The sequence below is a fragment of the Grampus griseus genome (assembly GCF_964374135.1).
Source record: "Grampus griseus genome assembly, chromosome: 1".
NCBI classification, from domain to species: domain Eukaryota; kingdom Metazoa; phylum Chordata; class Mammalia; order Artiodactyla; family Delphinidae; genus Grampus; species Grampus griseus.
In genome coordinates, this window is record NC_139017.1 from 32,880,042 (window position 1) to 32,906,709 (window position 26,668).

Consider the following 26,668-nt stretch of genomic DNA (forward strand, 5'->3'; position numbering starts at 1 on the left):
AATGCTTACTTATCTGTCAGATTTCATCTCAAATGACACTTTCAGAGACTCCCACACTGCCCCTCCCCCAGTCCTTGCAGACTAGATTGGTCCCACTGCTGTTTTTTTCTCATCTATACTTTTTTCTTCAAAACCCATACTACACTTTGTATATTTGTGTGAGTATTTGATTAAAGTCTGTTTCCTTGGGTAGAGTGAGGGCAGAGTTTATGTGTATTTTGCTTATCATTATATCCCTAGCACCTGCCTCATTGCCTGGTACATGCAAGGAACTTAATGCTTGTTGAATGAATGATGCCCGATTAGTTCTATTTCTACTTCACCAATGATTTTAGAGTAACATTTCAGTGTTTGAAATCTTCTTTGCCATATGCTTTATATAACTTACCCATCTGTTGATGAAGTAGCATTTGGGAAAAAATAGAATTTCAAGTTATTTATTCCTAATTTGTAAATCACACTTTAAAAAAAAAAACTCAGAACACCTTTTTTTTTCTTAAAAGCATGAAACCAATAGTGCTAAATGTTCTTCCTATATTTGATGGAACCTAGTCACATGTTAATTTTTATTTATCAGCTGTCTTCATTTATGTGTAGTTTCTGAGAAACTAAGAAGCCATAGAAACTATTACATATGGAGTGTAATAAAAATGCAAAGAGATGGTGGTAATATTAAAGTTCGTGCCTCTCAACCACAGAACCATATTACTGGAAATTGTAATAGATATTCTTCACCCCCTTCCCCATCCTCCCCCAGCCATTCCCCCTCCACCCCCAAGAAGGATTGTGTTCTTGTAAATAACTTAAGAAACACAGTATACTACTTCTCCTTCTTGAAGAATAATAACAATGTTTGTTAGCATAGTAAAGCTTCTTTTGCCTTAAAGCAAAGTTTCTCACCTTTGGTGATGGTGACATTTTGGGTTGGATAATTCTTTGTTGAGGAAAAGGGGAGAGAGAAGATGATATACTGAGTATTATAGGGTGTTTAGCAGCATCCATGGCCTCTATCCACTAGACTCCAGTAACACCCTCTCAGTTTTGACAACCAAAAATGCCTCCAGACATTGCCAGATGACCCCCAGGAGACAAAATCATCCCCAGTTGAGAACTACTACATTAAAGGGATCAGTTTAACTCTAGACTCATATTTCCAAACTTATTTGAATTCCTTGAAGTTCTTCTCCTTCTTTCCCTTCATCTACATACTAATGTCCTGGGAAATGCTATTTTAAATTATCTTTTAGTAAAGCTAAACTAATTCTACCTTTTTATTCTACTTTTTTAGACTCCCCCTTAAAACTCTTCAAAACTTTCCATTGCACTTTGAATAAAATTCAGACTCCTTAACGTGGCCTTCCTGCATGTAAAGGCCTTTGCCTACTTCCCTAACCTTATTTCCTATCACATCATGCTGTCAGTCCCATTGTGACCTGCTTTCAGGTCCTCAGGCACCCGAGTTTCTTTCCTAATGTGCTGTTCCTTCTGTTGGTAATCATTTTGCCCTTGCTCTTCCTTATCTTTTAGGTTCAGGTTTCAGATTAAATGTCATCTCCTATGGAGAAGTCTTTTCTGACCATCTCTTACCCTGCCAAAAAGGATAGTCATCCATCCCAATACCTACCTTCTATCTCAATACCCTGTTTGTTGCCTTCACAATACTTTACAGTTTGTAATTATTTGTTTATTTGTGTGGATTTTTTTTTTCTGCCTTAGTCATTAGAATGCAAACTCTGTGAGGGCAGGCACCACATCTATCTTGTTCATCATTATATATTCAGCATTTAGTACAGAGCCTGTCATCTAACAGGCACAATAATTATTTGTTGAATAAATAAATAAATATGCTTTAATTTATCAGTGTGTTTCTTTTATAGGGTTAACCTTGGAGTTAAATTATTTTTATTGAGATATAATTCAGATACCATAAAATTTCACCCGTCAAAAGTGTGTAATTTAGTGGTTTCTAATATATTCACAAGCTTGCACAACCATCACCACTATCTAATTCCAAGGCATTTTCATCACTCCCCATCCCCGCTTCCCCCAGCCCCTGCCAACCACTAGTCTACTTTCTGTCTTTATGGATTTGCCTGTTCTGGACATACCATATAAGTGGAATTTTATAATATGTGGTCTTTAGTGTCTAGCTTCTTTTCCTTTGCATAATATTTTCAAGGTTCATCCATGCTGTAGCATGAAATACTGCTACATTCTATCTTATGGCTGAATAATATTTTTTTATATGGATATGCCATGTTTTGTGTATCCATTCATCAGTTGCTAGACACTTGGATTGTTTCCACTTTTTGGCTATTATGAATAATGCTGCCATGGGCATTCATGTATAAGTTTTTGTTTTCACTTCTCTTGGGTATATACCTAGAAGTGGAATTGCTGGATCATATGGTAGCTCTATATTTAATTTTATGAGGAACTCCCAGACTGTTTTCCCAAGTGCCTACACCATTTTACATTCCTACCAGCAGTATATGAGGGTTCCAATTTCTCTTCACCCTTGCCAACACTTAATATTGTCTTTTATTATAGCCATCCTACTGGGTATGAAGTGGCATTTTTGTTTTGATTTGCATTTCCCCAATGACTGATGATGTTGGAATGTGCTATTGGTCATTTGTATATCTTTTTTTGAGAAATGTCTATTCAGATCCTTTGCCCATTTTTTAATTGGGTTCTTTGTCTTTTAATTGTTGAGTTTTAAGAGTTCTTTATGTATGCTGGGTATTAGATTCTTATCTGACATATGGTTTGCACATATTTTTTCCCATTCTGTGGTTGTCTTTTCACTTTATTGATAGTGCCCTTTTATACACAAAAGTTTTTAATTTTGATGAACTCCAATTTAATCAATATTTTCTTTTATCACTTATGCTTTAGGTGTTTTATCTAAGAAACCATTGCCTCATCTAAGGACATGAAGATTTATGCCTGTTTTCCTTTGAGAGTTTTAATACTTTACAATTTTATATTTAAATCTTTGATCCATTCAGTTTTTGTATATGATGTGAGGTGGGGGTGCAACTTCATTCCTTTGTGTACAAATATTTAATTGTTGGAGTTTTGTCTTTTTAAACTTTAATAAAGAATCATAATTTTCTCAAAATTATTATGAAACAAGTATGTTTCATTTTTACAGTTAAAAAAAGTAATGTATGGAGCACATACTATGTACCAGACATTATGTTGGGCATAGGATCTGTAAAGAAAAAAAGATAATTCTTACCTTCAGTCTCTCACAGATCTGGAAATTAAGAAACTTGAAAGTATTGATAGTAATAAAAATGTGAATGGAACATATAAGATATTTGAAGAAGTTACTAGTGGTTTTAAAGAATTGGTTTTTGAGAGATTGCATGTGAAAATAAGATGACATGGTAAAAAATAAAAATATTCCTGAAAATTGCTGTAAAAAGCACTTGATGGTGGTTGCTATGCAGTAGGAATATTTTACCTTGATTAGTACTCATCCATAAATGCAAGGTAAAGATAAGACCATAACAGAAATGACAAAGAAATCTTTCACTCATTCTCTCTCTCCCTCCTCTCTCTCTCTCTTTAGTATAACTGAATGAATTAATATTTATTTAACTAAGAGCAAAGGGTTCTTTACAGCAGTGCTCTCTGAGTCATTCTTTGCCAATTCTGTGTTTTTTCTCACCCCTTTGTCTTCCTTTTTTTTTCCTCTTGATGCTAATCTTATATTTGTTGATATATCTTGCTAAGATTTGCACTTATTTACAACAGCTTTCTTTGAACTGAGTTTAGTCTTTTGTGACTAATTATTGAGTTAATAGTTTTGTGACTAATTGACATTAGGACATGTTAGATTCGTTGTATTAGTCTGCACGGGCTACCATAACAGAATACCAAAGACTGGGGGTCTTAAACAACAGAAATTTATGTTCTTAAAGTTCTAGAGGCTTGAAATGCAAGATCAAGGTACCAGCTCTTCTGGTAAGACCCTTCCTGGCTTGCAGAGGGCCTTTTCGCTGTTTCTCACATGGTCTTTACTCTGTGTGCACGTGCAGGGGAGAGAGGTGGGGAGGGAGGGAGAGGGACATCTCTGATGTCTCTTCCTCTTCTTATAAGGACAGGAGTCCTTTTGGAATAAAGCCCCACCCTTATGACCTCATTTAACCTTAATTACCTCGTCAGTGTCCTATCTCCATATCCAGTCATATTGGGATAATTTGCGTGGAGAGCACAATTCAGTTCATAACACCCATGTAACACATTGTAGTCACTTTGATATTCTTTATTTTACAATAAGAAAGTACAGTTAGTCTCTGTAAAACTTACATTGTTGCTGGAGGGGGTGAAAAAAAAACCTTACATTATCTAGGCTCTCTACACCTATATTTCCTCACCTATACAACAAGAAACTTGGACGAGTTGATTTCTGAATGCTGAAATTCTCTGTTCCTTCAATTTAGTTACTGATTTCTAATATTATTCAGCAGATAGATTTTAGGAAGCATCTTATAATAGAAATTCATGTTCTGTAAATCAGCATTCTACCAACTCATTACTGAAGTGAAAGTCTTAGTCATTCTATGTACCTCTAAATTCTGACATAGATATTTTTTTCAACAAGCTATGCTGGTTAGGTTTTTACTATATTCTTTTAAACTAGCTATGCTGGTTAGGTATAATTTAAAGAATTGAATGTGACATGTTTCTTTTTTCTTCCAGTTAATAATACCTTTTATTTATACAATAAAGTTTATCCTTCATAAATACATTTCATTGTAATGGATACAATAAATACAACATAATAAGTGTAGACAGTAAAATGTGAGAATCCCTCTCATACTTACTCCTCTTTCAAAGGAGTTAACCACAATTAACAGTTTAGTATGCATCCTTCTACTCTTCTTTCTATGAATGTACATATGAATATTAATTTATATTTTTTCATAAATGAAATCATACTGTATATATTCTGTTATTTAAATTTTTTCCTCAGCATTGTGTCTTGGGATTTTCATAAATACCAAGATATATGCATATCATATTTAAAATGGCTGCATGGTGTTATATAATGTTATTGTAATTTATGTAACTGTTCCCCTTTTGTTGGATATCACTTTGTTTTCTTTATCACTATTAAAAGTAATGTGCAGAGATTCCTTTAGAATATACTTCCTACATGTGGGATTAAACACATTGAAAATTTTGATAGTTACTGTCTTCCTAAAAGGCTTTACAGATTTACATTCCACCAACAGGGAGTGATAGTGTTCATTTACTTTCACCACTGCCAAGATAATACCACTATTTTAAAATTGCTTCCAATCCAATGGTTGAAAAATTATATTTTCATTGTTTTAAAGTTGCATTTATCTGATATCTGGAATGTTGAACATCCTTTCACTTGTACACTGTATATTTTTCCATAAATTTCTCTAGTTTACCCATCTTTCTTATGGAGTATCTTTTTAATATTGATTTGTAAGAGTTTTGTAAAATATATTTTGCATGTGAATTCTTTATTTTAAATGTTGCAGGTATGTTTTCCCTGTCGTTCATCTTTTAACTTTGCTTTTGGTATCTTTTGATATGGAGATTTTTCATTTTGTGAGAATGTCAGTCATTCTCTTTATCCTCTCTGTTTTGTGTACTGTGTAGGAAGCTTCTTCATGTAGAGTTATTTAATTTTTTGTAGTATTTTATGTTTCTTTAACTCCATTTGGAGTTTATTTAAGTGGGTAGCCAATTCACCCAACCTTACTTGCTATGTAGTCCATTCTTACTGATTTGATACCATTTTATCTCAGTCTAAATTTGTGTTATGCCGATCTATTTCTGGACTCTCTATTCTCTTCTTTTTGTTGTGTTTTCCTAATTTCTTTACCAATAGTGTACTTCTAATTACAGTAGATTACTGTGTCTTTTGAAATCTGAGATGACAAGAACATTTTCCTTCATTTAATTTATTTTACACAGCTATTCTTGCTACTTTTATCTATAGTTTTTTTCCTCTTCTCTCTCTGTTTGCTATTACTTCTTAGTGTTGCTGTAATCTTACTCGACCCTCTTCTGATTTGTGGCTGTTAAGTTATATGTGAACTAGAAAACTAGATAACAGACTGCTGGTATTTTAGATAAAATAGTCTCTAGATCGAGGAAATGAAGAATTCATATGACATTGATTCGTGGGTAGAATGTTCATGCTTTAATACATAAAATTTATTGCACGCGTTTTAATTTCTCAGAGGCTTAGATTTTTTGTTGTTTCTAGGTTCTTAGTAATATTTTGAATAGTTGATGTTGCTGAATATGCAACATCATATAGAAACATTCATATATGTTAAAATTATTTTTTTAATTGAAGTATATAGTTAATTTACAATACTGTGTTACTCTCAGGTATACAGCAAAGTAATTTAGTTATATATGCGTATATTCTTTTTCAGATTCTTTTCCATTATAGGTTATTACAAGATACTGAATATAGTTCCCTGTGCTATACAGTAAATCTTTGTTGTTTATCTATTTTATATATAGTAGTGTGTATCTGTTAAGCCCATACTCCTAATTTATTCCTCCCCTGCAAAATTATTTTTTAAACAGAAACTACATTTAAATCACTTTGAGGGACAACTTTCTTTATTTCCATCATTTTATGGTAATGAAAGTTGTCTATTAATAGGGAAACAAAGTAAATATGACCAAGCCCACTTTTTGCTTTGGGGTTTTCTTCTCTAACAATACAATAGAGAACAAAATTAAAATTAAAAAAAAAAGAGTAGGTAAAGTAGAGTAAGATTTACTCTTATTCTATATCAACTAGAACCAGATGTATTATAAGAGCAGCATCTGGAGAATTTCCTGGCTGTCCAGTTGTTAGGACTCTGTGCTTTCTCTGTGGGGCCCTGAGTTCAATCCCTGGTCTGGGAACGAAGATCCTGCAAGCCACACAGCATGGTCCCCCAGCCCCACCCTGCCACCAAAAAACAAGAGCAGCATATGTTACCATGGAGCATCTTTAACTCAAGGTCAGCTTTAAAAAAAGCTTTGACCTGCTTTATGGTTTGGAAAAATAATTCTCACTGGCCTTGGGCAATTATAGCCTTTATTGTACCTAAATTGCTAAGCTTACATGAGGTACTTAAAGTAGCTGTCCCTTCTTTACTGCACAATCAGTAGAATCCTGCATTGGCTGTTCCGTTCTAAAGCATAAGAAATAGAGAAGTAGTAGTGCTATTTTTTTTTTTACATTTGTATATTCAAATTAAATGAATAGATTCAACATGCTTTTTTAAACTTCGTTTTAAGCTTTTGTTTTCTTTAAAATATCTCTGGTACTATGAGTTTGTGTGTATGTGTGTTACATATTACTTAGGGAAATACTGTTTCTCTTATTACTGGACAGGTGAATTATTTAAGGGTTTCCAGGATTGCACTAAGATTTGGAGCATCTGAGGGTTGTAAAAGAACCTGTACTTTTTGTAGACATTTCAAGCTTAGAGTGCCCCAGAGATCCAGAAATAGGGTAGTTCTAAATTATGATTAGCATCTGGAGTCTAGTCAGAGCTTACTTGGGCAAGAAACATACCCTTTTTAGGCTTGGGGTTCCTGAAGCTATATATATCTATACTACGAGATTCAGTAAATCAGTATGCTATATGACAGCTCACAAAGTGGATCCTGCCTGCAAAGACATATATTGATTGGCCCACACAGTGTTTTTAAAATACCTAGATTTATGGCTTCTGACTGAAAAATTGGAAGATCTGACAACCTGAGCAGCAACTAGCTAGATGGACTTGTGCTCTCCGCTTCACCAGAATCCATACCACTACTTATCCTGAATGTGTCAGTTGCCATTTGTCACCATACTTGCACAATTACCCACTTACTTAACTCATTTATGTTCCTACCCAGCAACTGAAGGTTTGGAATATCTAATTTATAACTATCAGTCTACATCTCTTTCTCTGTGTCTGGTGCAGCTAAGGTAAAAATGAGTAGATAGCAATTTAATATAGTTAGAACAATCAACTCATTTTTTCCAGAAACACATTACATATTCATGTCTTCATTATCTGTTGCATTTTGTGAATGCAGTACTTAATCCTGAGATACTTTATTTACTCTCTGCTGAATCCTACTCACTTCACCTCCCAGCACCTAGTTTCCCTTGATCACCTCTGCAGTAGTGTCTTCTGAAGTCTTAGGAACACGTATTTTGTCCACCACTATAAGTTTATTATAGTAGAGATTCAGAAAACTTCATTCAATTAAAAAATAATTGTGTTCCTGTGAAGAGGCCTTTGATTAGCCTTTTCTTAATATAGTTCACAGTTCATTTTTTTCAAAGAAATACATATATTGACATTCAAAGACTAAGAAAGTAGTAATTTAAATTTTTATTTCCATAATTTTCCTAGTTGGCCTTTGGACACTAAATTTTAATATTGTTTTCCTTGCTTTCAGTTACAGATGAGGACACAGTAAAGAGGTATTTTGCCAAGTTTGAAGAAAAATTTTTCCAAACCTGTGAAAAAGAACTTGCCAAAATCAACACATTTTATTCAGGTAAGTAGTTGTTTGGTACAATATACAAGAGACAATTTCTGCTGCTAAGGAAGTAGGAACTCTACCGTGTCATTGTTGAAACTTCTGATCATTTTAAAATTGGGGCTTTTCTTACTATATTGCAATTAAAGGATATTTTCTTTAGCTGAGGTAGGAATGCATCTGGTACTTCACTGTTTGAGCCTTATATGGTCATTGCCTAGTTCTCTTGCAGTTGCAAGGATTTCAGGACCTCATTATGACTCAATACCTTGAGCTTCACTGTGGCCCAGTCCAAAGCATTAAAGAGTCAGAAACTTGGTTTTATCATTTCTCTCAGAGCTGAATGACACAGTTGCAGCTTATTAATTATGTCACTTTTATGCCTTTCCGTTGTGTGGAACACTCATATCTGTCTCTCTAGGGTATGGTCTCCAGAGTAGCATCTACAAGATGCTCTTGAGAAGAAAAGAAAATATTAGAACTTCTATTTATTTATGTCTGACCCTTTAAATTGTTGTTTTTTTAATATATGTTTACTCCCCTACTCCTTTAACATCTGTTTTTTCATTGCATAGAACTCACCTTTTTTGACTACCTCATTCTGTTCCATTTGACCAGGCCCCTCCCCGAATTACTTTCATTTCCATCAGTCCTTGAGCTTTTAATCCCTTTACCCTCATTGCCTTGTGTTGATTGCCTCTGCCTGGCAAAACTCCAACCGTGGACCAGTCCAACCTTTTACCTTCTTCATGCCTACCCCCAGGCTGCTTAGGACAGCCGGGGGAAAAAAAAATCACAGCAGAACAAATTTGAACCACTGTAAATTCATTATTGCATTCTTAACTGTGTTCTCAAAGCTGCCTGTGGATCCTGATCAGTGCCCTTTTTCATATTTCAAAGTGCTTTTCTAAACCCTATGCCATTCTCTTGAATTCTCTGACCCAAGCATCTTCCCCATCATGTTCATTATACCTCCTACTTTACAAATAAATATAAAGGCCTTCAATTCCTGTTGGTGTGTAATACTTATGCAGATCTGTGCCACTCCCCTCCCACCAAATACCTATAGATATTCTTACCCTTATTTATTTTCCTCCAATATTTGTAGAAAAGATATACCTCTTCAATCTATGGAAAATTCTATAACTACTGACTGAATTTCAGCTCCTGGAGACTTTGTTCCAGAAATTATTTCCTCTAAGAAAATAACTTTCCTCTAACTTCCCTTTTCAATGGATTAGTTTCCTTAGCAAGTCACTCCCTTTAAACAGAAAATAAATAAATAAATAAAGGAAGCAAGGACTTCCCTGGTGGTGCAGTGGTTAAGAATCCGCTTGCCAGTGCAGGGGGACGTGGGTTCGAGCTCTGGTCCAGGGAGATCCCACATGACGCGGAGCAGCTAAGCCCGTGCGCCGCAACTGCTGAGCCTGCACTCTAGAGCCCGCAAGCCACAACTGCTGAGCCCGCATGCCACAACTACTGAAGCCTGCGCACCTAGAGCCTGTGCTCCGCAACAAGAGAAGTCACTGCAGTGAAGAGTAACCCCCACTCGCCACAACTAGAGAAAGCCCACGCGCAGCACCAAAGACCCAACACGGCCAAAAATAAATTAATTAATTAATTTAAAAAAAATAAAAAAAAATAAATGGGATCACCTCATCTTGAAAAAAAGGGAAGCAAATATCTTAACTCTGTGTTCTCCTTCTCATCTTTCATTTATGGCTGGATTTCTTCCTAGGCAGAGGAAGTAGTTTATGCAAAGGCACAGAGCTGTGAAAGGGCATAGCATATATGCACGTCCTTTTCACTATGTTACAAGCACTTAGAAGGCAGAGACAAAACAGAAATATTATTTGAAACCATGCAAATGCAAAGATTTTCAGCAAGGGAAAAATGTACAGAAGGAATTAACAGTGTTCAAGGACAAAAATAATTTCGACAATTAGGAGGTAAGAGGATAAAGAGGAACCAGCAATGTAGACAGAGGAGAGGGCAGCCATATAATGTAGAATGAGGAAGAGGAGACTAAAAGAGGAAGGCATTTGCAGTGGAAAGAGTATTTCGACTGAGAAAAGTCTATTGGGTATGATCTAAGGTTGTAAATGAGAAATATAAAGGTCAAGTTTATTAGCATTTTTCTTTTACTATGATTGTTCTGGGAAGGATCTCTGAACCCAACTCTAATTGGATAAATTAGATTACAAAAAGTAGATAAAGCTTCTTGATTTACAAAGAAAAATATCTGCTCTTAACAATAGATACATACTTTATATATTTTGAGTTAACAGTAAAAAATACATACAAATTATGACCTCATTACACAGACAGATGTGTGTGTTTTATATGTTTGCATGCATCTGTATATGTGTGTATGTGCAATATATTTGATTAAAAATATTTTCTCATGAAACAATACTTATTCTTACTACTTATATTCTGTATTCTCTAATTGTTTCTATTTGATTTTTTAAATGCTGATTTATGATACACTAAATTGCTTTCATGATCTCATATTGAGTTACAACCCTCAGTTTGCAAAATGGTATTTTAGACTTGGTTACTTTTCAAAGATAATTTTAGACTTTCTACTATTAAAAATTTGGGGGCTATGATTTAATGACTTCCTTTCTCTGTGCTTATTGGCAGAGCCATTAGGGCATGTCTCTTGATGTCATCAAGGAGTAGGTACAAATTGGTAGTCTTCAGACTGACTTTTTGCCAGGTCAGGAAATGATGGGTAATATGAAGACATGATTGACAGAAGTAGAATTGGTGCTTGTCCTAGATTGTGTCATTTTTCTCCTTATTTAGCCACTTTCTCCATGGCAGATTGTCTTGTATACTACAATCCTCAGATACTAGGGCACATGAAGAACTATAAATAATATAGGGGTGAGTTCATCTTATAAACCCTACCTCCACCCAGTTACATCTCACAAATTATTTAATGGTCAGTTAAAAATGGTTATTTTTTAGGTGAGATATAGTATTGACTGAAACCTTGAAGTACCCCCTGCCCAAATGCTATAAAAGCTAAACCAACAAAACAGAATGAATACTACTAAAATATGGATGTATTTATTTTCATAAAAGTCTATTACCTATCAATTACATTTTGGATTTTTGAACCTTATTATTTTTTTTGAAAACGTTTACCATGTAACCTTCCTTGACCTCTACGTACTTACTTGTAAAATGAGCAAATTGATTCCCAGCCCTCTGGGATTTCACATGTAAGGAGTCAGAAGCTATTTTCAATATTTCACAAAACCTAATGTAAGTTATTTTATTGTTCTTTTTTTATTACATATTTTTTGGCTAATAAGATATAGGTATTTATTTAGATTTATAGATAAAATCTTCAAACATTTGAAGACCATGGGAAGAGAGGGAAATTTTTTAAAGGAGGTATCCTTTTGGTGATAACATTGCTGATCACTGACCTAGAGTTCTCCCAGGTGTCTTCTCGCACTGAAAATGGTATCAGTCAATACAAACTGAAGGTTGTAGTGCTAGAAACTTTTTTTTATGATGACCAGTAATGTCCTTTTCCATTGGGAGTACAAATTACTTCATGTCACATCTTTCTCTTTTCTCGAACCAGTTTGCTTTCTCCCTCCATTCAAAATATTTGGCTTCTAAGCAGTATTTCTATGCACCTACATTTTTTTTTTTTTTTTTTTTTTTGCGGTACATGGGCCTCTCACCTTTGTGGCCTTTCCCGTCGCGGAGCACAGGCTCCAGACATGCAGGCTCAGCGGCCATGGCTCACGGGCCCAGCCGCTCCGCAGCATGTGCGATCTTCCCAGACCAGGGCACGAACCCATGTCCCCTGCATCGGCAGGTGGACTCTCAACCACTGCACCACCAGGGAAGTCCCAATGCACCTACATTTAAAAAAAACTCTTAGACTACATCTGTTGCTTTTAATATTCCACAATTAAAACAGGCAAGCCCTTTTTATTGGTTGGAATATTTTAAATATCTAAATGCTTTTTCCTTTGTTTCTAAAGGAAATAATTTCAGGGTTTTTATCTGGCTTGTCCTAATTTTTGACTTCAGATTTTATGTTAGGAACTCACAACACTGTTATGTGCTTTTCCTTTCTTTACCAAAAAGGAGGGAGGAAAGGTAGGAAATCACAGTAGTGTTACTCATAAGTAGGAAAATAATGGTAATAGAAACAGATTTATTTCTTGGCTGTAAAATATTTTCAGTCTCCATGTAAATGTAAGACCAATTGGATAATAGTTACTCAAAACTATTCCTATTATACAGTTATTCCTGTAATCCTATTATACAGTATCTTGCTATATGTTTACTTTTCTTTATTCTTATTGAATTTGAGGCACTGTATAATAATGAAACATAAGAAACTCTCTCACTGAAATACTAAATGTTCATTTCACAGGTGATTATATGTGTCTAGTACCCACAACTGTGACTTAATGGCTAGTTTTGTTCTTTGCTTATTCATGTGTTAAAATGTGGATTAAATATATTTAGTTAAGTAGGGTGACCATAGGTTTGTAATATTGTTTAAAATTCTATTGTCTTAGCGTTTCTTCCTACATCATTACAACAAAATCAGTTACTTTTTTTTTTTAATATTTATTTATTTATTTGGCTGCATCGGGTCTTAGTTGTGGCATGTGGGATCTTCATTGTGGCATATGGGATCCTCTGCTGCGGTGCCTGGGCTCCTCTCTAGTTGTGGCGTGCGGGCTCCAGAGTGTGCGGGCTCAGTAGTTGTGGCGTGCAGGCTCTCTAGTTGTGGCATGCGGGCGGCATGTAGGATCTTTGTTCCCCAACCAGGGATCGAACCCACATCCCCTGCATTGAAAGGTGTATTCCCAACCACTGGACCACCAGGGAAGTCCCCAGAATAAGTTACTTAAAAGCTATTAAAGGATGGGAGGTTAGGGGAAGTTGGGGAAGTGAATTAAAGCAGCTAGAGTGGCTTGCTTTCTTTCTAACACATCTGATGAAAATTAAAATTACAATTATTTACGTTCTATGTACAATAAATGTTGCTTTCTTCATTTTCTTTAAAAAAGTGATCGGGGCTTCCCTGGTGGTGCAGTGGTTGAGAGTCCACCTGCCGATGCAGGGGACGCGGGTTCGTGCCCCGGTCTGGGGGGATCCCGCATACCGCGGAGCGGCTGGGCCCGTGAGCCATGGCTGCTGAGCCTGCGCGTCCGGAGCCTGTGCTCTGCAACGGGAGAAGCCGCAGTGGTGAGAGGCCCGCGTACCGCAAAAAAACCCCAAACAAAAAATCAAAAACAAGCCATGGGAAACCAACCTTTTCTTTGTCTTTTCTTCTTTCTTTCCTCCTCCTTCCCTCCTAGCTTTTCTTTTCGTTTCTTTCTTTCTAAGACTGAAAGCATGGGCAATGCCCATAGTCATGGGGTAACAGGTTTTTAGGATGGCATCTTCACAAAAAAGCAGACTATCATCTAAATTAGTGTTCTTTTAAACAATTGTAGGTTGCAACCCAATAAATGACTCACAGGGTCAATAAGTGACCCACAGGGTCAGCACATTTTTTAAAAATATGAATAGAATATAGTAGAATGGAAAATATCAGAGTACATCTAATATATTTCTTTACTAATTATATCTTTAAAAAAATTTATGATATTTGTTATTGTAGAGTTGTACAACGTACTGTGGAAGCGAACATGAAGAAGCATAAATGGAAACGTTTAAATTTGCCATATCCTCTTGGAGGAGTGTGTTCGGGAATGGCTGTGTGGGGAGTAGGGAGAGCTGGAGTATGGTGTTCTAGGACAAGGGAAAAACCTATCCAGATGTGTAATGCATTAAAGTCCGTGACATATTTGGGGGTGAGGAGGATAACAAATAGTCAGCTGAGGCTGGAGTTGTAAGAAAATAAGGAGTGTTATTGATTAGAGAGAAAAGTGGAATGGAAGAATAGGATGCTATTTTCACACATGGAGGTTTTAGACTTAAGTATTTGAGGTTGTCAGAATTTCAGGTAAGAACTCCAGAAAAAGCCGTGCAAAAATAGGATGTAATGCAACAAGATTAACTATCCTGAATCACCTATAATGGGTCAACATTCTTATAAACTTACTTTGTATTTCAGGTAACAGTGAAATCCATAAATTGAATCAGAAAGATGATAACATTGAAAGACAATAAAAGTATTCTAAGACATTAACTTTATCAAGAAATGTTCTTCAGTTGCATAACATGATAGCTTTGCTATTTTGAAGATACCTTGTATTTCTAAAATAACTTTTCTAAAAGTAAAAATATGTATACAAATCTCGTTAAAACTAAAGATCTTGATAATCTTTTTTTAGCTCTTTGAGGGACACATAGGTACTTTGAAAGTCTTGAATGGTTATTGGAAATTTTTATCAAATATTTTATTATCAGTGTATGAGAGCTTATGGCATTAAACAAATATTATTAAGATAATAATCTGTTCATATTTAGAGTGACTTGATTCACTGGCATGAATAGAAATTGGAATTTATTGCCAAAATAGGCTGTTTTCATCAGTATTTATAAAATTGCTTAGGAATATTCATTTTTATTTTTTATAACTGTATTTGTAGATTTTCATTCATAGACCAAAATAAGTTTTATATACACATTTAATACCTCTTTTTAGGTTCTGTGCTGTTCCATGTATTTGAGCTTTTTGGAGATCTAACTTTAGAAAACTGAGGTATCATTGCAAAATAGACTTGGACACTTGGTGTCAAAAGCAGTGTTTCTCATCCTTTTTAAACCTATGCCCCTTTGATAAGTTAAAAAATCTCACACCATAACTGTAGTAATATTGAATTTTTTTTTTCAAGTAACATATGCTTTATCCTCGACACTCCCACGTAGAGATTCTCTTTCATTATGCTCTTCTAGACAGTCGTGCCTTAAGGAAGAGAATCACTAATTTAAAGAAAGTAGCAAAATACCCTTGAAAGTTTTATTTTTCCTTATTTCTACATAGGAACTTGGATTACTAGAGAGAACTTTTTTCCTACATATCCATTCATTCAGCAAACATGGATTGAACCTACTATTGCAAAGATGAAGATGATAGTCCACACAAAAAAAGTGTATGTGAATGTTAATAGCCGCATAATTTATATAGTAAAAAGACTAAAAACAATCCAAATGTCCATGAACTGATGAACATTTAAACAAAATGTGGTGTATCCATACAGTGAAAAACAGTTCATCAATGAAAGGAACAAACTACTGATAATGAAAAGTAGTTTCATACAAAATGAATGAACCTCAAAATCATGCTAAGTTAAAGAAGCCAGACAGACACATAAGACTACATATTGTATGATTCCTTTATATAAGGTGTCCAGAAAAGGCAAATCTGTAGACAGAGAAAGCAGATCAGTGGTTACCTGGGGGTGGGAGTGAGGATCAACAGCCAGCAACCATGACAGAAGTGTATGAGGTAATGGAACTGTTCTAAAATTGGATTGTGGTGATGATTGTACAACTCTACAGATTTACTAAAAAATCAGCAAACTTTATGCTTACAGTGGGTGAATTTTATGGTATGTAAAACATACCTGAAGAAAAGATATTAGGGGCTTCCCTGGTGGTGCAGTGGTTGAGAGTCTGCTTGCTAATGCAGGGGACACGGGTTCGAGCCCTGGTCTGGGAGGATCCCACATGCCGTGGAGCAACTAGGCCCGTGAGCCACAACTACTGAGCCTGCGCATCTGGAGCTTGTGCTCTGCAACGAGAGAGCCCGCGATAGTGAGAGGTCCGTGCACCGCAACGAAGAGTGGCCCCCGCTTGCCACAACTGGAGAAAGCCCTCACATAGAGGCGAAGACCCAACACAGCAAAAATAAATAAATTAATTGATGGACTTCTACCCCCAACATCTAAAAAAAAAAAAGGATTTAACAAAAAGAGTAAAAAAATTGTTCATCATAAAAGATGAGGATTATAGAACCATTGCCCTCAGAGAGCTCACAGTTAGTAAATAAAGCAAAAATATAAACAAAGAATTGTATGCAGTGTTCTATGTATGCATATATGTAGTCCCATGAGAGCCTTGAAGGAGCTTCAAATTGTGACTGAGAGTTGTTAGACAAGAAGAATTTTACATAGAAAATGATATTTATGATTAACCATGTAAAATGAGTAAGGAGTTTGCCAGATGGAGAGGCTGTTTGTTGGCTTATTGCTGGCATACAGGTTCTTTTTCTATCCATTTTTTGGGGCTTCTTACATTTTTAATATCCTTGTACTGAAAGATGTAAATAATTACAAAATTTATGTATTGACAACTCTGGCTAAGGAAGCTAAACAAATAGCAAACTCATGTTTTAATGTTTTAACAACAAAAGTTGATCATTCATGCTACTTAGGATATTCTGGCTTTTCGATCTTACTAAATTACCTGAGGCTTTTAATTAGCATAATAATTTATAGTGGACTTTGGATAAACCTTCACATTCTTTCATTATATATGTGTTTGTATTTGTGTATAATATTTTTGCAAATAGCTATGAAGTGGTTGGGACGTAAATACTTAAGTTGTTTGAACCTAACTACTTAATAGAAGTGTTTGGTATATTTTTCGGCCTAGGAGCATCATGAAAAAATTGCTGAGATGTAAAGTGCACTGTGAACCAAGAAGTTCTATACTGTTTTTGATCATGAGGATAATAAGACAAACACATATGCAATAGAAATGCTTAACTTGTATTTTAAAAAAACCCTAGATTCATTTTCCCTTTGACTTAAATGTGAAATTTGAATATAGGTGAATAGTTCCATTTCTTACAATTATGGAAGACTACAAAACACTTAAAAGCTGTATAGCAGTGGTCCCCAACCTTTTTTGGCACCAGGGACCGGTTTCACAGAAGACAGTTTTTCCACGGACTGGGGGGGCAGGGGATGGTTTGGGGATGATTCAAGCATATTACATTTATTGTGCACTTTATTTCATTATATATTACAACGTAACAATAATAGAAATAATTATACAACTCACCATAATGCAGAATCAGTGGGAGCCCTGAGCTTGTTTTCACTTGACACTCACTGATAGGGTTTTGATATGAGTCTGCAAGCAGTTGATTTTTTATGGTCTCTGTGCAGTCAAACCTCTCTGCTAATGATAATCTGTATTTGCAGCCGCTCCCCAGCACTAGCATCACTGCCTCAGCTCCACCTCTCATCAGGCATTAGATTCTCATAAGGAGCGCGCAACCTAGATCCCTCGCGTGTGTAGTTCACAGTAGGGTTTGCACTTCTATGAGAATCTAATGCCGCCACTGATCTGACAGGAGGCGCAGCTCAGGCAGTAATGCGAGTGATGGGGAGCGGCTGTAAATACAGATGAAGCTTTGCTGGCTTGCTCGCTGCTCACCTCCTGCTGTGTGGCCCAGTTCCCTGGGGGTTGGGGACTCCTGCTGTATAGGATATGCAAATTATCAGGTACAAAATAAAACATATACTTAATATGGCTATAGACATAAAAGAAAGTATCAAAACCATGAGCAAAGAATAAGAAACTATCAAAATTGACTTTTAAAAATAACCAATTAGGGCTTCCCTGGTGGCGCAGTGGTTGAGAGTCCGCCTGTCGATGCAGAGGACATGGGTTCGGGCCCTGGTCCGGGAAGATCCCACATGCCGCGGAGCGGCTGGGCCCGTGAGCCATGGCCGCTGAGCCTGTGCGTCCGGAGCCTGTGCTCCGCAACGGGAGAGGCCACAACAGTGAGAGGCCCATGTACGCAAAAAAAAAAAAAAAAAAAAAAAAATTAGAAATTTTTAAATGACAATATAATTACTTAAATTAATATCTTAATCAATTAAACTGTAAGTTAGTTAGACCTTAAAAGAGAATTTATAAACTGGTAGTGTTGAAGTAGTAACTCAGAATGCAGCACAGAGATAGAGAGGAAAATACAAGGTATGTAAAAGACAGAACAAGAAGGTCAAGAAGTGATAGTTGATATCTGTTATTTGCTTTTTCCCATTCCATATTTCCTTTGCCCTCAGCCAGTACCTTAGTTGGTGAGGGTTCTTTACTGGGTGGGATAACCGAAACTTTAATTCCTGAAGGGGCTGAATCCTTAGTAATTCTGTCTTTTTTTGATTGCTTTAGTTTTCCATTAACTTCTGTTATTGGTCATGGAAGTACTAGGATGTGTTCCAGGAAGTCTCCTGGGTGGCAGACACAATGCTCATTGCTACTGTTGTGTTATCTATTCCCCTTGGTAATCAGAATCACTTTAACTAGTAAACACCTTCTTTGCCTACTGGTTCAATGGTATGATGAGTCCAAAAAAGGCCAGGTGGCAGTCTCATCTTCCAATTCAACAGAACCATTGTTGTATTCCTATGATAGAAGCATTTCCTCTTGAGGACTAACCAACAGGCAGAGCTCAAGTTGCAGGTTGAGTGGATTATTAGATATAATAGTGAAAGGAGCCACTCCTACTTCCACCCCTTCATTCCTAGACTGAATTTTGGCTGTGGTTAGGATAGAACCAAATAATGGTCTCAGTACTGCATTCTGAAAGACAGAACCCCAACCTTTGAGAGTTTTGTCTCCCAACTCATTTCAGTAAGCCTTTATGTTAGGCCAGCTATTTCTGGGTATGTGATAAAACCGTTTTATTCCATAGATATGCTCATTGCTTTACCACCTTGAAAATGGATAAGGCATTCCAGTTGATAGTGGTGCTAGCAGAAGCATTAGAAGCAGGGAAGGCACATCCGTATAAAGAAAGCACTTGTTCCAAAGAGGACAAATCTCTGCCCCCTGCATCCAGTGCATGCAACCTGCCGCTAGGTGGTTAGTCAGTTCCAATGAGGAATGGTATCATTTCTGGAGCTCATTGCTAGCCTCTGCTGCCAGGTAAGTAGCTGCATTATTTGATGCATAGTTTCATACCAGGTGCTAGAGGCTGTGTTGATTTGCACCAGTGATAATACCACATCTAGAATAGCAGCTGCCTTCAGGGTGACCATTATTGATTAAGTTTAACAATAATCCACACTCATTCTTCAAGATTCGTCCAACTTCTGCACAGACTAACCAGATGAGTTAAATGGAGATGTGATAGATAACATCATCCCTGGTGGTGGCACTAATCTCTGAAGTTCCCCTAGGGATATGTTTGTGCTTTTGGCTTACTATCTTGATAGGGAGAAATTCCAGAACTTCCACTAGCCCTTCCTCTCCTGGGTCAGAGTCAAATGTGGAGATTCCACCAGTAGCCCAGTATTTGTATTCCAGTTATACATTCCAGAACTGGAAATATAATCATAGTGTGAGCCTGTGAACCAACTGGGTCCACTGAGTTAAACTTGGGCTAATATTCCATCTATCACTTGAACAACTGTATATCTCCATTTTGACTGCGGGACCAAATGGCATTTGGAGTCTTCAGAAATTTGCATCAGTTCAAAGTATGTGGTAGGCATAATTCTAAGGTGCCCTCCAAAATCCCTTCCCCCTGATATACACATACTTTCTCTCAGTTATTCAATCAAACACTAACCTAGGTGCTGCTATAAAGGATTTTGCAGGTATAATTAAGGTCTCAAATCAATTGACTTTAAGAAAGTGAGATTATTCCAGGTAAGCCTGACTTACTCATGTGAGCTCTTAAAAGGGAATGAGCTATTCCTGAGGAGAGAGATTCAAAGCATAAATACTCACAAGGTTGTACAACCATCACCACAATCTAATTCCAGAACATTCATCACCCCAAAAAGACCCTGTACCCATTAGCAGTCACTCCTCATTCCTCCCTCCCCCCAGGCCCTGCCAACCACTCATCTGCTCTCTGTCTCTGTGGACTTGTCTGTTCTAGACATTTCATATAAGTGGAATCACACAATTTTGTGGCATTTTATGTCTGGTGTCTTTCACTTAGAGCATTATATCTTCAATATTCATCCATGTTTTAGCATGTATCAATACTTCATTCTTTTTTTATGGCTGAACAATATTCCATTGTACATATATACCATATTTTGCTTATCCATTCATCAGTTAATGGACATTAGGTTTGTTGCCACTTTTTTGACTATTATGAGTCCCAGTTTGTGTTATGTGTACAAGTTTTTGTGTGCATGTATATTTTCAGTTTTCTTGGTTATATACCTAGGAGTGGAATTGCTGGATCTTAAGGTAACTCTATGTTTAACTTTTTAAGAACTGCCAGACTGTTTTCCAAATTACAGTGCGGCTGTACCATTTTGTATTCTCACTCTTCACGGCTTTTAAATTCTGTGTCTTCAGTCTTCATCTGTAAAAAGAAAGGGTACACTTGAGGTTTTGCTGAGGGGAAGTGTGGGGTAGAATGAAAGGAGGGTATTACACTGAAACATGTTTTTCCTATCTAGTTCTAAATATTAAATGTAGCATTTTTTTCCCTAGAAATTTTAGGGAAACAGACTAATTAGTAAAAATTCAGACGTCAGTGAGAACTTTTACCAGCTTTTTTATCTTGATGATTTGACAGTTCTGTTTTACTTCTTACAGAAAAGCTCGCAGAGGCTCAGCGCAGGTTTGCTACACTTCAGAATGAACTTCAGTCATCACTGGATGCACAGAAAGAAAGCACTGGTGTTACTACACTGCGACAACGCAGAAAGCCAGTCTTCCACCTGTCCCATGAGGAACGTGTCCAACATAGGAATCTTAAAGACCTTAAACTGGCCTTCAGCGAGTTCTACCTCAGTCTTATCCTGCTGCAGAACTATCAGGTACTTCATTTTTTACTGTGGAGGATAGAACCTTTAAATGATTGAGAAATTAAAATAAATGGAATTTCCTTGAGCTCTACTAATGGGTCAATCCAAAAAGGGAAATTCTTAGCATGTCATTATTCTTTCTGTTCTTATTGGGATTTCAAAGGTTCTTAATTGGCTAAAAACCAGGTTATCAGAGATGGTAAAATAATGTTAACAAAACTTCTGTTTTTGAAGATCAGTTTTCCAAAACCTTTTTGTACGGTATTCAGGAGTAGCCCTTGACTCAAAGAGTAATAGTTTGCTTCCTATTTTTAGAGGCATCTCTAAGTAATGAGTAGAAATAAGAAATAATGTATGTCTACCCAACCGCTGCTGGCTATGTAAGAACTTTTATATTCCACCACAGCAAAATTTCCATGAAAGCAGCTGTATAGTTAACTTTCCTGCAACTAACACTAATAGTGTAAAAGATACTGACTTTTCAACTTTCCACTGAGAACCCTTTCAGTTTTATTATCCACAGGCTGCAATATGACTGTATTTAAAACAAAAACTAAAACAAAACTTGGGAAAGAAAAGAAATTTTAAAACCCAACCTAAAAAGTTGAATTACCAGGTATGCTAAATTATGGAGATGCTTGGCATTTATTCATTTGTAATTCTTTATAGATTTGTTCACATAGTTAAATCTATAAAGAATATATTGAAAAACAGATTATTCATTAAATAATAAACATTTAAATGGGCAAAAGCATCTCCCTAATCTTTAAAGAGACCTTATGTGCTATTATTTTTCCATTTTATTCTTTTGATTATTACTTCTAATCTGGTTAAGATCATCACAGGATCATACACTATATAAAAACTAGAGGTTATATAATACAAGTATTACCATGGGTAAATATTGGAATTTTAAAATAAAAAGTAATTATAGGGCTTCCCTGGTGGCACAGTGGTTGAGAGTCCGCCTGCCGATGCAGGAGACACGGGTTCGTGCCCCGGTCTGGGAAGATCTGACATGCCGCAGAGTGGCTGGGCCCGTGAGCCATGGCCACTCACCTTGCACTTCCGGAGCCTGTGCTCCGCAACGGGAGAGGCCACAACAGTGAGAGGCCTGCGTACCGCCAAAAAAAAAAAAAAAAAGTAATTATAGTGCCGTATCTGTAGTAATCTAAGTTTAATGCATGTACTTATTTCCATCTTTCCCTTTCATAATTCTGCTTTCTTTTTTGGTGATTTAATATTTTAACATTTAACATTTAATATTTTAACATTCAACATTAATATTTTAACATTTAATATTTTAACATGTTAATATTTAACATAATAATATTTTAACATTAACATTCAATGTTAATATTTAACATTCATATTTAACATTTAACATAACTCAGAAAATAACTTTAGAAGAATAGGAAAGTAATTATATAAGATATATATGATGGGAAATTCCTTTCCTTTGAAATTTACCCATAGCTTTATAATTTATCTTTAAAAAGAAACAGAAATGTGTTTCTTCTTGCTTGTAGTGATATAAAATATTAACATTTCATATTCCTGTGTAATATTACACAGGAATTCCTGTGTAATATTACAGGGAAATACCCTTGTTAAATTTTACTTTATTAACTTTGCCAGAAGTTTTTGTTTTGGGTCATTATAAAAAGCTTCTTGAAAATAATTGTTAATTATAAAAGTTACAGGGAAATACCCTTGTTAAATTTTACAGGGAAATACCCTTGTTAAATTTTACTTTATTAACTTTGCCAGAAGTTTTTGTTTTGGGTCATTATAAAAAGCTTCTTGAAAATAATTGTTAATTATAAAAGTTCTGATCTGTCCTTTATCCTTTGAGACTGTCTATCCTGTAAGAATACATTTATTTTGAAAATGATGAGAAAGGAAAATGAATTGAAAGCAGTCTCCAGGAAGATGGCGGAAGAGTAAGACGCGGAGATCACGTTCCTCCCCACAGATACACCAGAAATACAGCTACGCATGGAACAACTCCTACAGAGCATCTACTGAACGCTGGCAGAAGACCTCAGACCTCCCAAAAGGCAAGAAACCCCCCACGTACCTGGGTAGGACAAAAGAAAAAACTAAACAGAGACAAAAGGATAGGGACGGGTCCTGCACCAGCGGGAGAGAGCTGTGAAGGAGGAAAAGTGTCCACACACTAGGAAGCCCCTTCGCGGGTGGAGGCTTCGGGAGGCGGAGTGGGGGAGCTTGGGAGCCGCGGAGGAGAGCACAGCAACAGGGGTGCGGAGGACAAAGCGGACAGATTCCAGCGCAGAGGATCGGGCCGACCGGAACTCGCCAGCCGAGAGGCTTGTCTGCTCGCCCGCCGGGGCGGGCGGGACTGGGAGCTGAGGCTCCGGCTTTTGTCGGAGCGCCGGGAGAGGACTGAGGTTGGCGGCGAACACAGCCTGCAGGGCGTTAGTGCACCGCGGCTGGCCGGGAGAGAGTCCGGGGAGAAGTCTGGAACTGCCGAAGAGGCAAGAGACTTTTACGTCCCTCTTTGTTTCCTGGTGCACGAGGAGAGGGGATTGGGAACGCTGCTTGGGAGAGCTCCAGGGACGGGCGCGGGCTGCGGCTAAGAGTGCGGAGCCCGGGGGCAGACGTGGGACGCTGGGGCCGCTGCTGCCGCCACCGGGAGGCCTGTGTGCGAACACAGGTCACTAGCCACGCGCCCTTCCAGGGAGCCTGTGCAGCCCGCCACTGCCAGGGTCCCGGGATCCAGGGACGACTCCCCCGGGAGAGCGCACAGGCGCGCCTCAGGCTGCAACGTCTCGCCGGCCTCTGCCGCCGCAGGCCCGCCCCACACTCCGTGCCCCTCCCTACCCCCGGGCCTGAGTGAGCCAGAGCCCCCGAATCAGCGGCTCCTTTAACCCCGTCCTGTCTGAGCAAAGAACAGACGCCCTCCGGCGACCTACACGCACAGGCGGGGCTAAATCCAAAGCTGAGCCCCTGGGAGCTGTGAGAACAAAGAAGAGAAAGGGAAATCTCTCCCAGCAGCATCAGAAGCAGCGGATTAAAGCTCCACAATCAACTTGATGTACCCTGCATCTGTGGAATACCTGAATAGACAACCAATCACCCCAAATTAAGGAGCCGTGTGGATGAAAGGCTCTTGGTGCTGCAGCCAGGAGTCAGTGCTGTGCCTCTGAGGTGGGAGAGCCAACTTCAGGACACTGATCCACAAGAGACCTCCCAGCTGCACATAATATCAAACAGCAAAAATTTCCGAGAGATCTCCATCTCAACGCCAGCACCCAGCTTCACTCAACGACCAGCAAGCTACAGTGCTGGACATCCTATGCCAAACAACTAGCAAGACAGGAACACAACCCCACCCATTAGCAGAGAGGCGGCCCAAAATCATAATAAGTCTACAGACACCCCAAAACACACCACCAGACGTGGACCTGCCCACCAGAAAGACAAGATCTAGCCTCATCCACCAGAACACAGGCACTAGTACCCTCCACCAGGAAGCCTACACAACCCACTGAACCAACCTTAGCCACTGGGGACAGACACAAAAAACAACAGGAACTACGAACCTTCAGCCTGCAAAAAAGGAGACCCCAAACACAGTAAGATAAGCAAAATGAAAAGACAGAAAAACACACCGCAGATGAAGGAGCAAGATAAAAACCCATCAGACCTAACAAATGAAGAGGAAATAGGCAGTCTACCTGAAAAAGAATTCAAAATAATGATAGTAAGGTTGATCCGAAATCTTGGAGATAGAATGGACAATAGAATGGACAAAATGCAAGAATCAGTTAACAAGGACCTAGAAGAACTAAAGATGAAACAAGCAACGATGAACAACACAATAAATGAAATTAAAAGTACTCTAGATGGGATCAATAGCAGAATAACTGAGGCAGAAGAACGGATAAGTGACCTGGAAGATAAAATAGTGGAAATAAATACTGCAGAGCAGAATAAAGAAAAAAGAATGAAAAGAACTGAGGACAGTCTCAGAGACCTCTGGGACAACATTAAACGCACCAACATTCGAATTATAGGGGTTCCAGAAGAAGAAGAGAAAAAGAAAGGGACTGAGAAAATAGTTGAAGAGATTATAGTTGAAAACTTCCCTAATATGGGAAAGGAAATAGTTAATCAAGTCCAGGAAGCACAGAGAGTCCCATACAGGATAAATACAAGGAGAAATACGCCAAGACACATATTAATCAAACTGTCAAAAATTAAATACAAAGAAAACATATTAAAAGCAGCAAGGGAAAAACAACAAATAACACACAAGGGAATCCCCATAAGGTTAACAGCTGATCTTTCAGCAGAAACTCTGCAAGCCAGAAGGGAGTGGCAGGACATATTGAAAGTGTTGAAGGAGAAAAACCTGCAACCAAGATTACTCTACCCAGCAAGGATCTCATTCAGATTTGATGGAGAAATTAAAACCTTTAGAGACAAGCAAAAGCTGAGAGAGTTCAGCACCACCAAACCAGCTTTACAACAACTGCTAAAGGAACTTCTCTAGGCAAGAAACACAAAAGAAGGAAAAGACCTACAATAACAAACCCAAAACAATTAAGAAAATGGGAATGGGAACACACATATCGATAATTACCTTAAATGTAAATGGACTAAATGCTCCCACCAAAAGACACAGATTGGCTGAATGGATACAAAAACAAGACCCATATATTTGCTGTCTACAAGAGACCCGTATGCTAACACATATATATGGAATTTAAGAAAAAAAAAATGTCATGAAAAACCTAGGGGTGAAACAGGAATAAAGACACAGACTTACTAGAGAATGGACTTGAGGCTATGGGGAGGGGGAAGGGTAAACGGTGACAAAGCAATAAAGAGGCATGGACATGTATACACTACCAAACGTAAGGTAGATAGCTAGTGGGAAGCAGCCGCATAGCACAGGGAGATCAGCTCGGTGCTTTGTGACCGCCTGGAGGGGTGGGATAGGGAGGGTGGGAGGGAGGGTGACGCAAGCGGGAAGAGATATGGGAACATATGTATATATATAACTGATTCATTTTGTTGTGAAGCTGAAACTAACATACCATTGTAAAGCAATTATGCTCCAATAAAGATGTTTAAAAAAAAAAAAAAAAAGAAAGCAGTCTCCAAATCATGGTGTATACACGCAAGGAGAGTTTAAGATGACCCATTAAAGTATGAAAAAAAATATTAACAAACAGGCAAGCAAGCAAAACCTAATTTGGAGTGACTGCTCAATTTTTTTTTTTACTGATGGTGATATATGGTCAAATTTGGGAGACCTCTGATTTAAAGAACCTTGCAAATCCACAGTTTCGTGCTTTTTTGTCTGTTGATTAAAGAACAACAGGATTTGAGAATATAGAAAAGTATAGTATTTTGATATTGTAGAA

The 26,668-nt window shown here is 37.5% G+C and overlaps 1 protein-coding gene across 2 annotated transcripts in view; it reads left to right on the forward strand.

Annotated features, from left to right (window-relative positions):
• Positions 1 to 26,668, forward strand: part of XPR1 (xenotropic and polytropic retrovirus receptor 1) — a 203,362-nt gene that overhangs the window by 113,094 nt on the left and 63,600 nt on the right. For both annotated transcript variants that reach the window (XM_082658471.1, XM_082658472.1), the window contains exons 3-4: positions 8,461 to 8,562; positions 21,061 to 21,284. In XM_082658471.1, the coding sequence (XP_082514597.1) occupies positions 8,461 to 8,562; positions 21,061 to 21,284 (326 nt within the window). The remainder of the gene's footprint in view (positions 1 to 8,460; positions 8,563 to 21,060; positions 21,285 to 26,668) is intronic.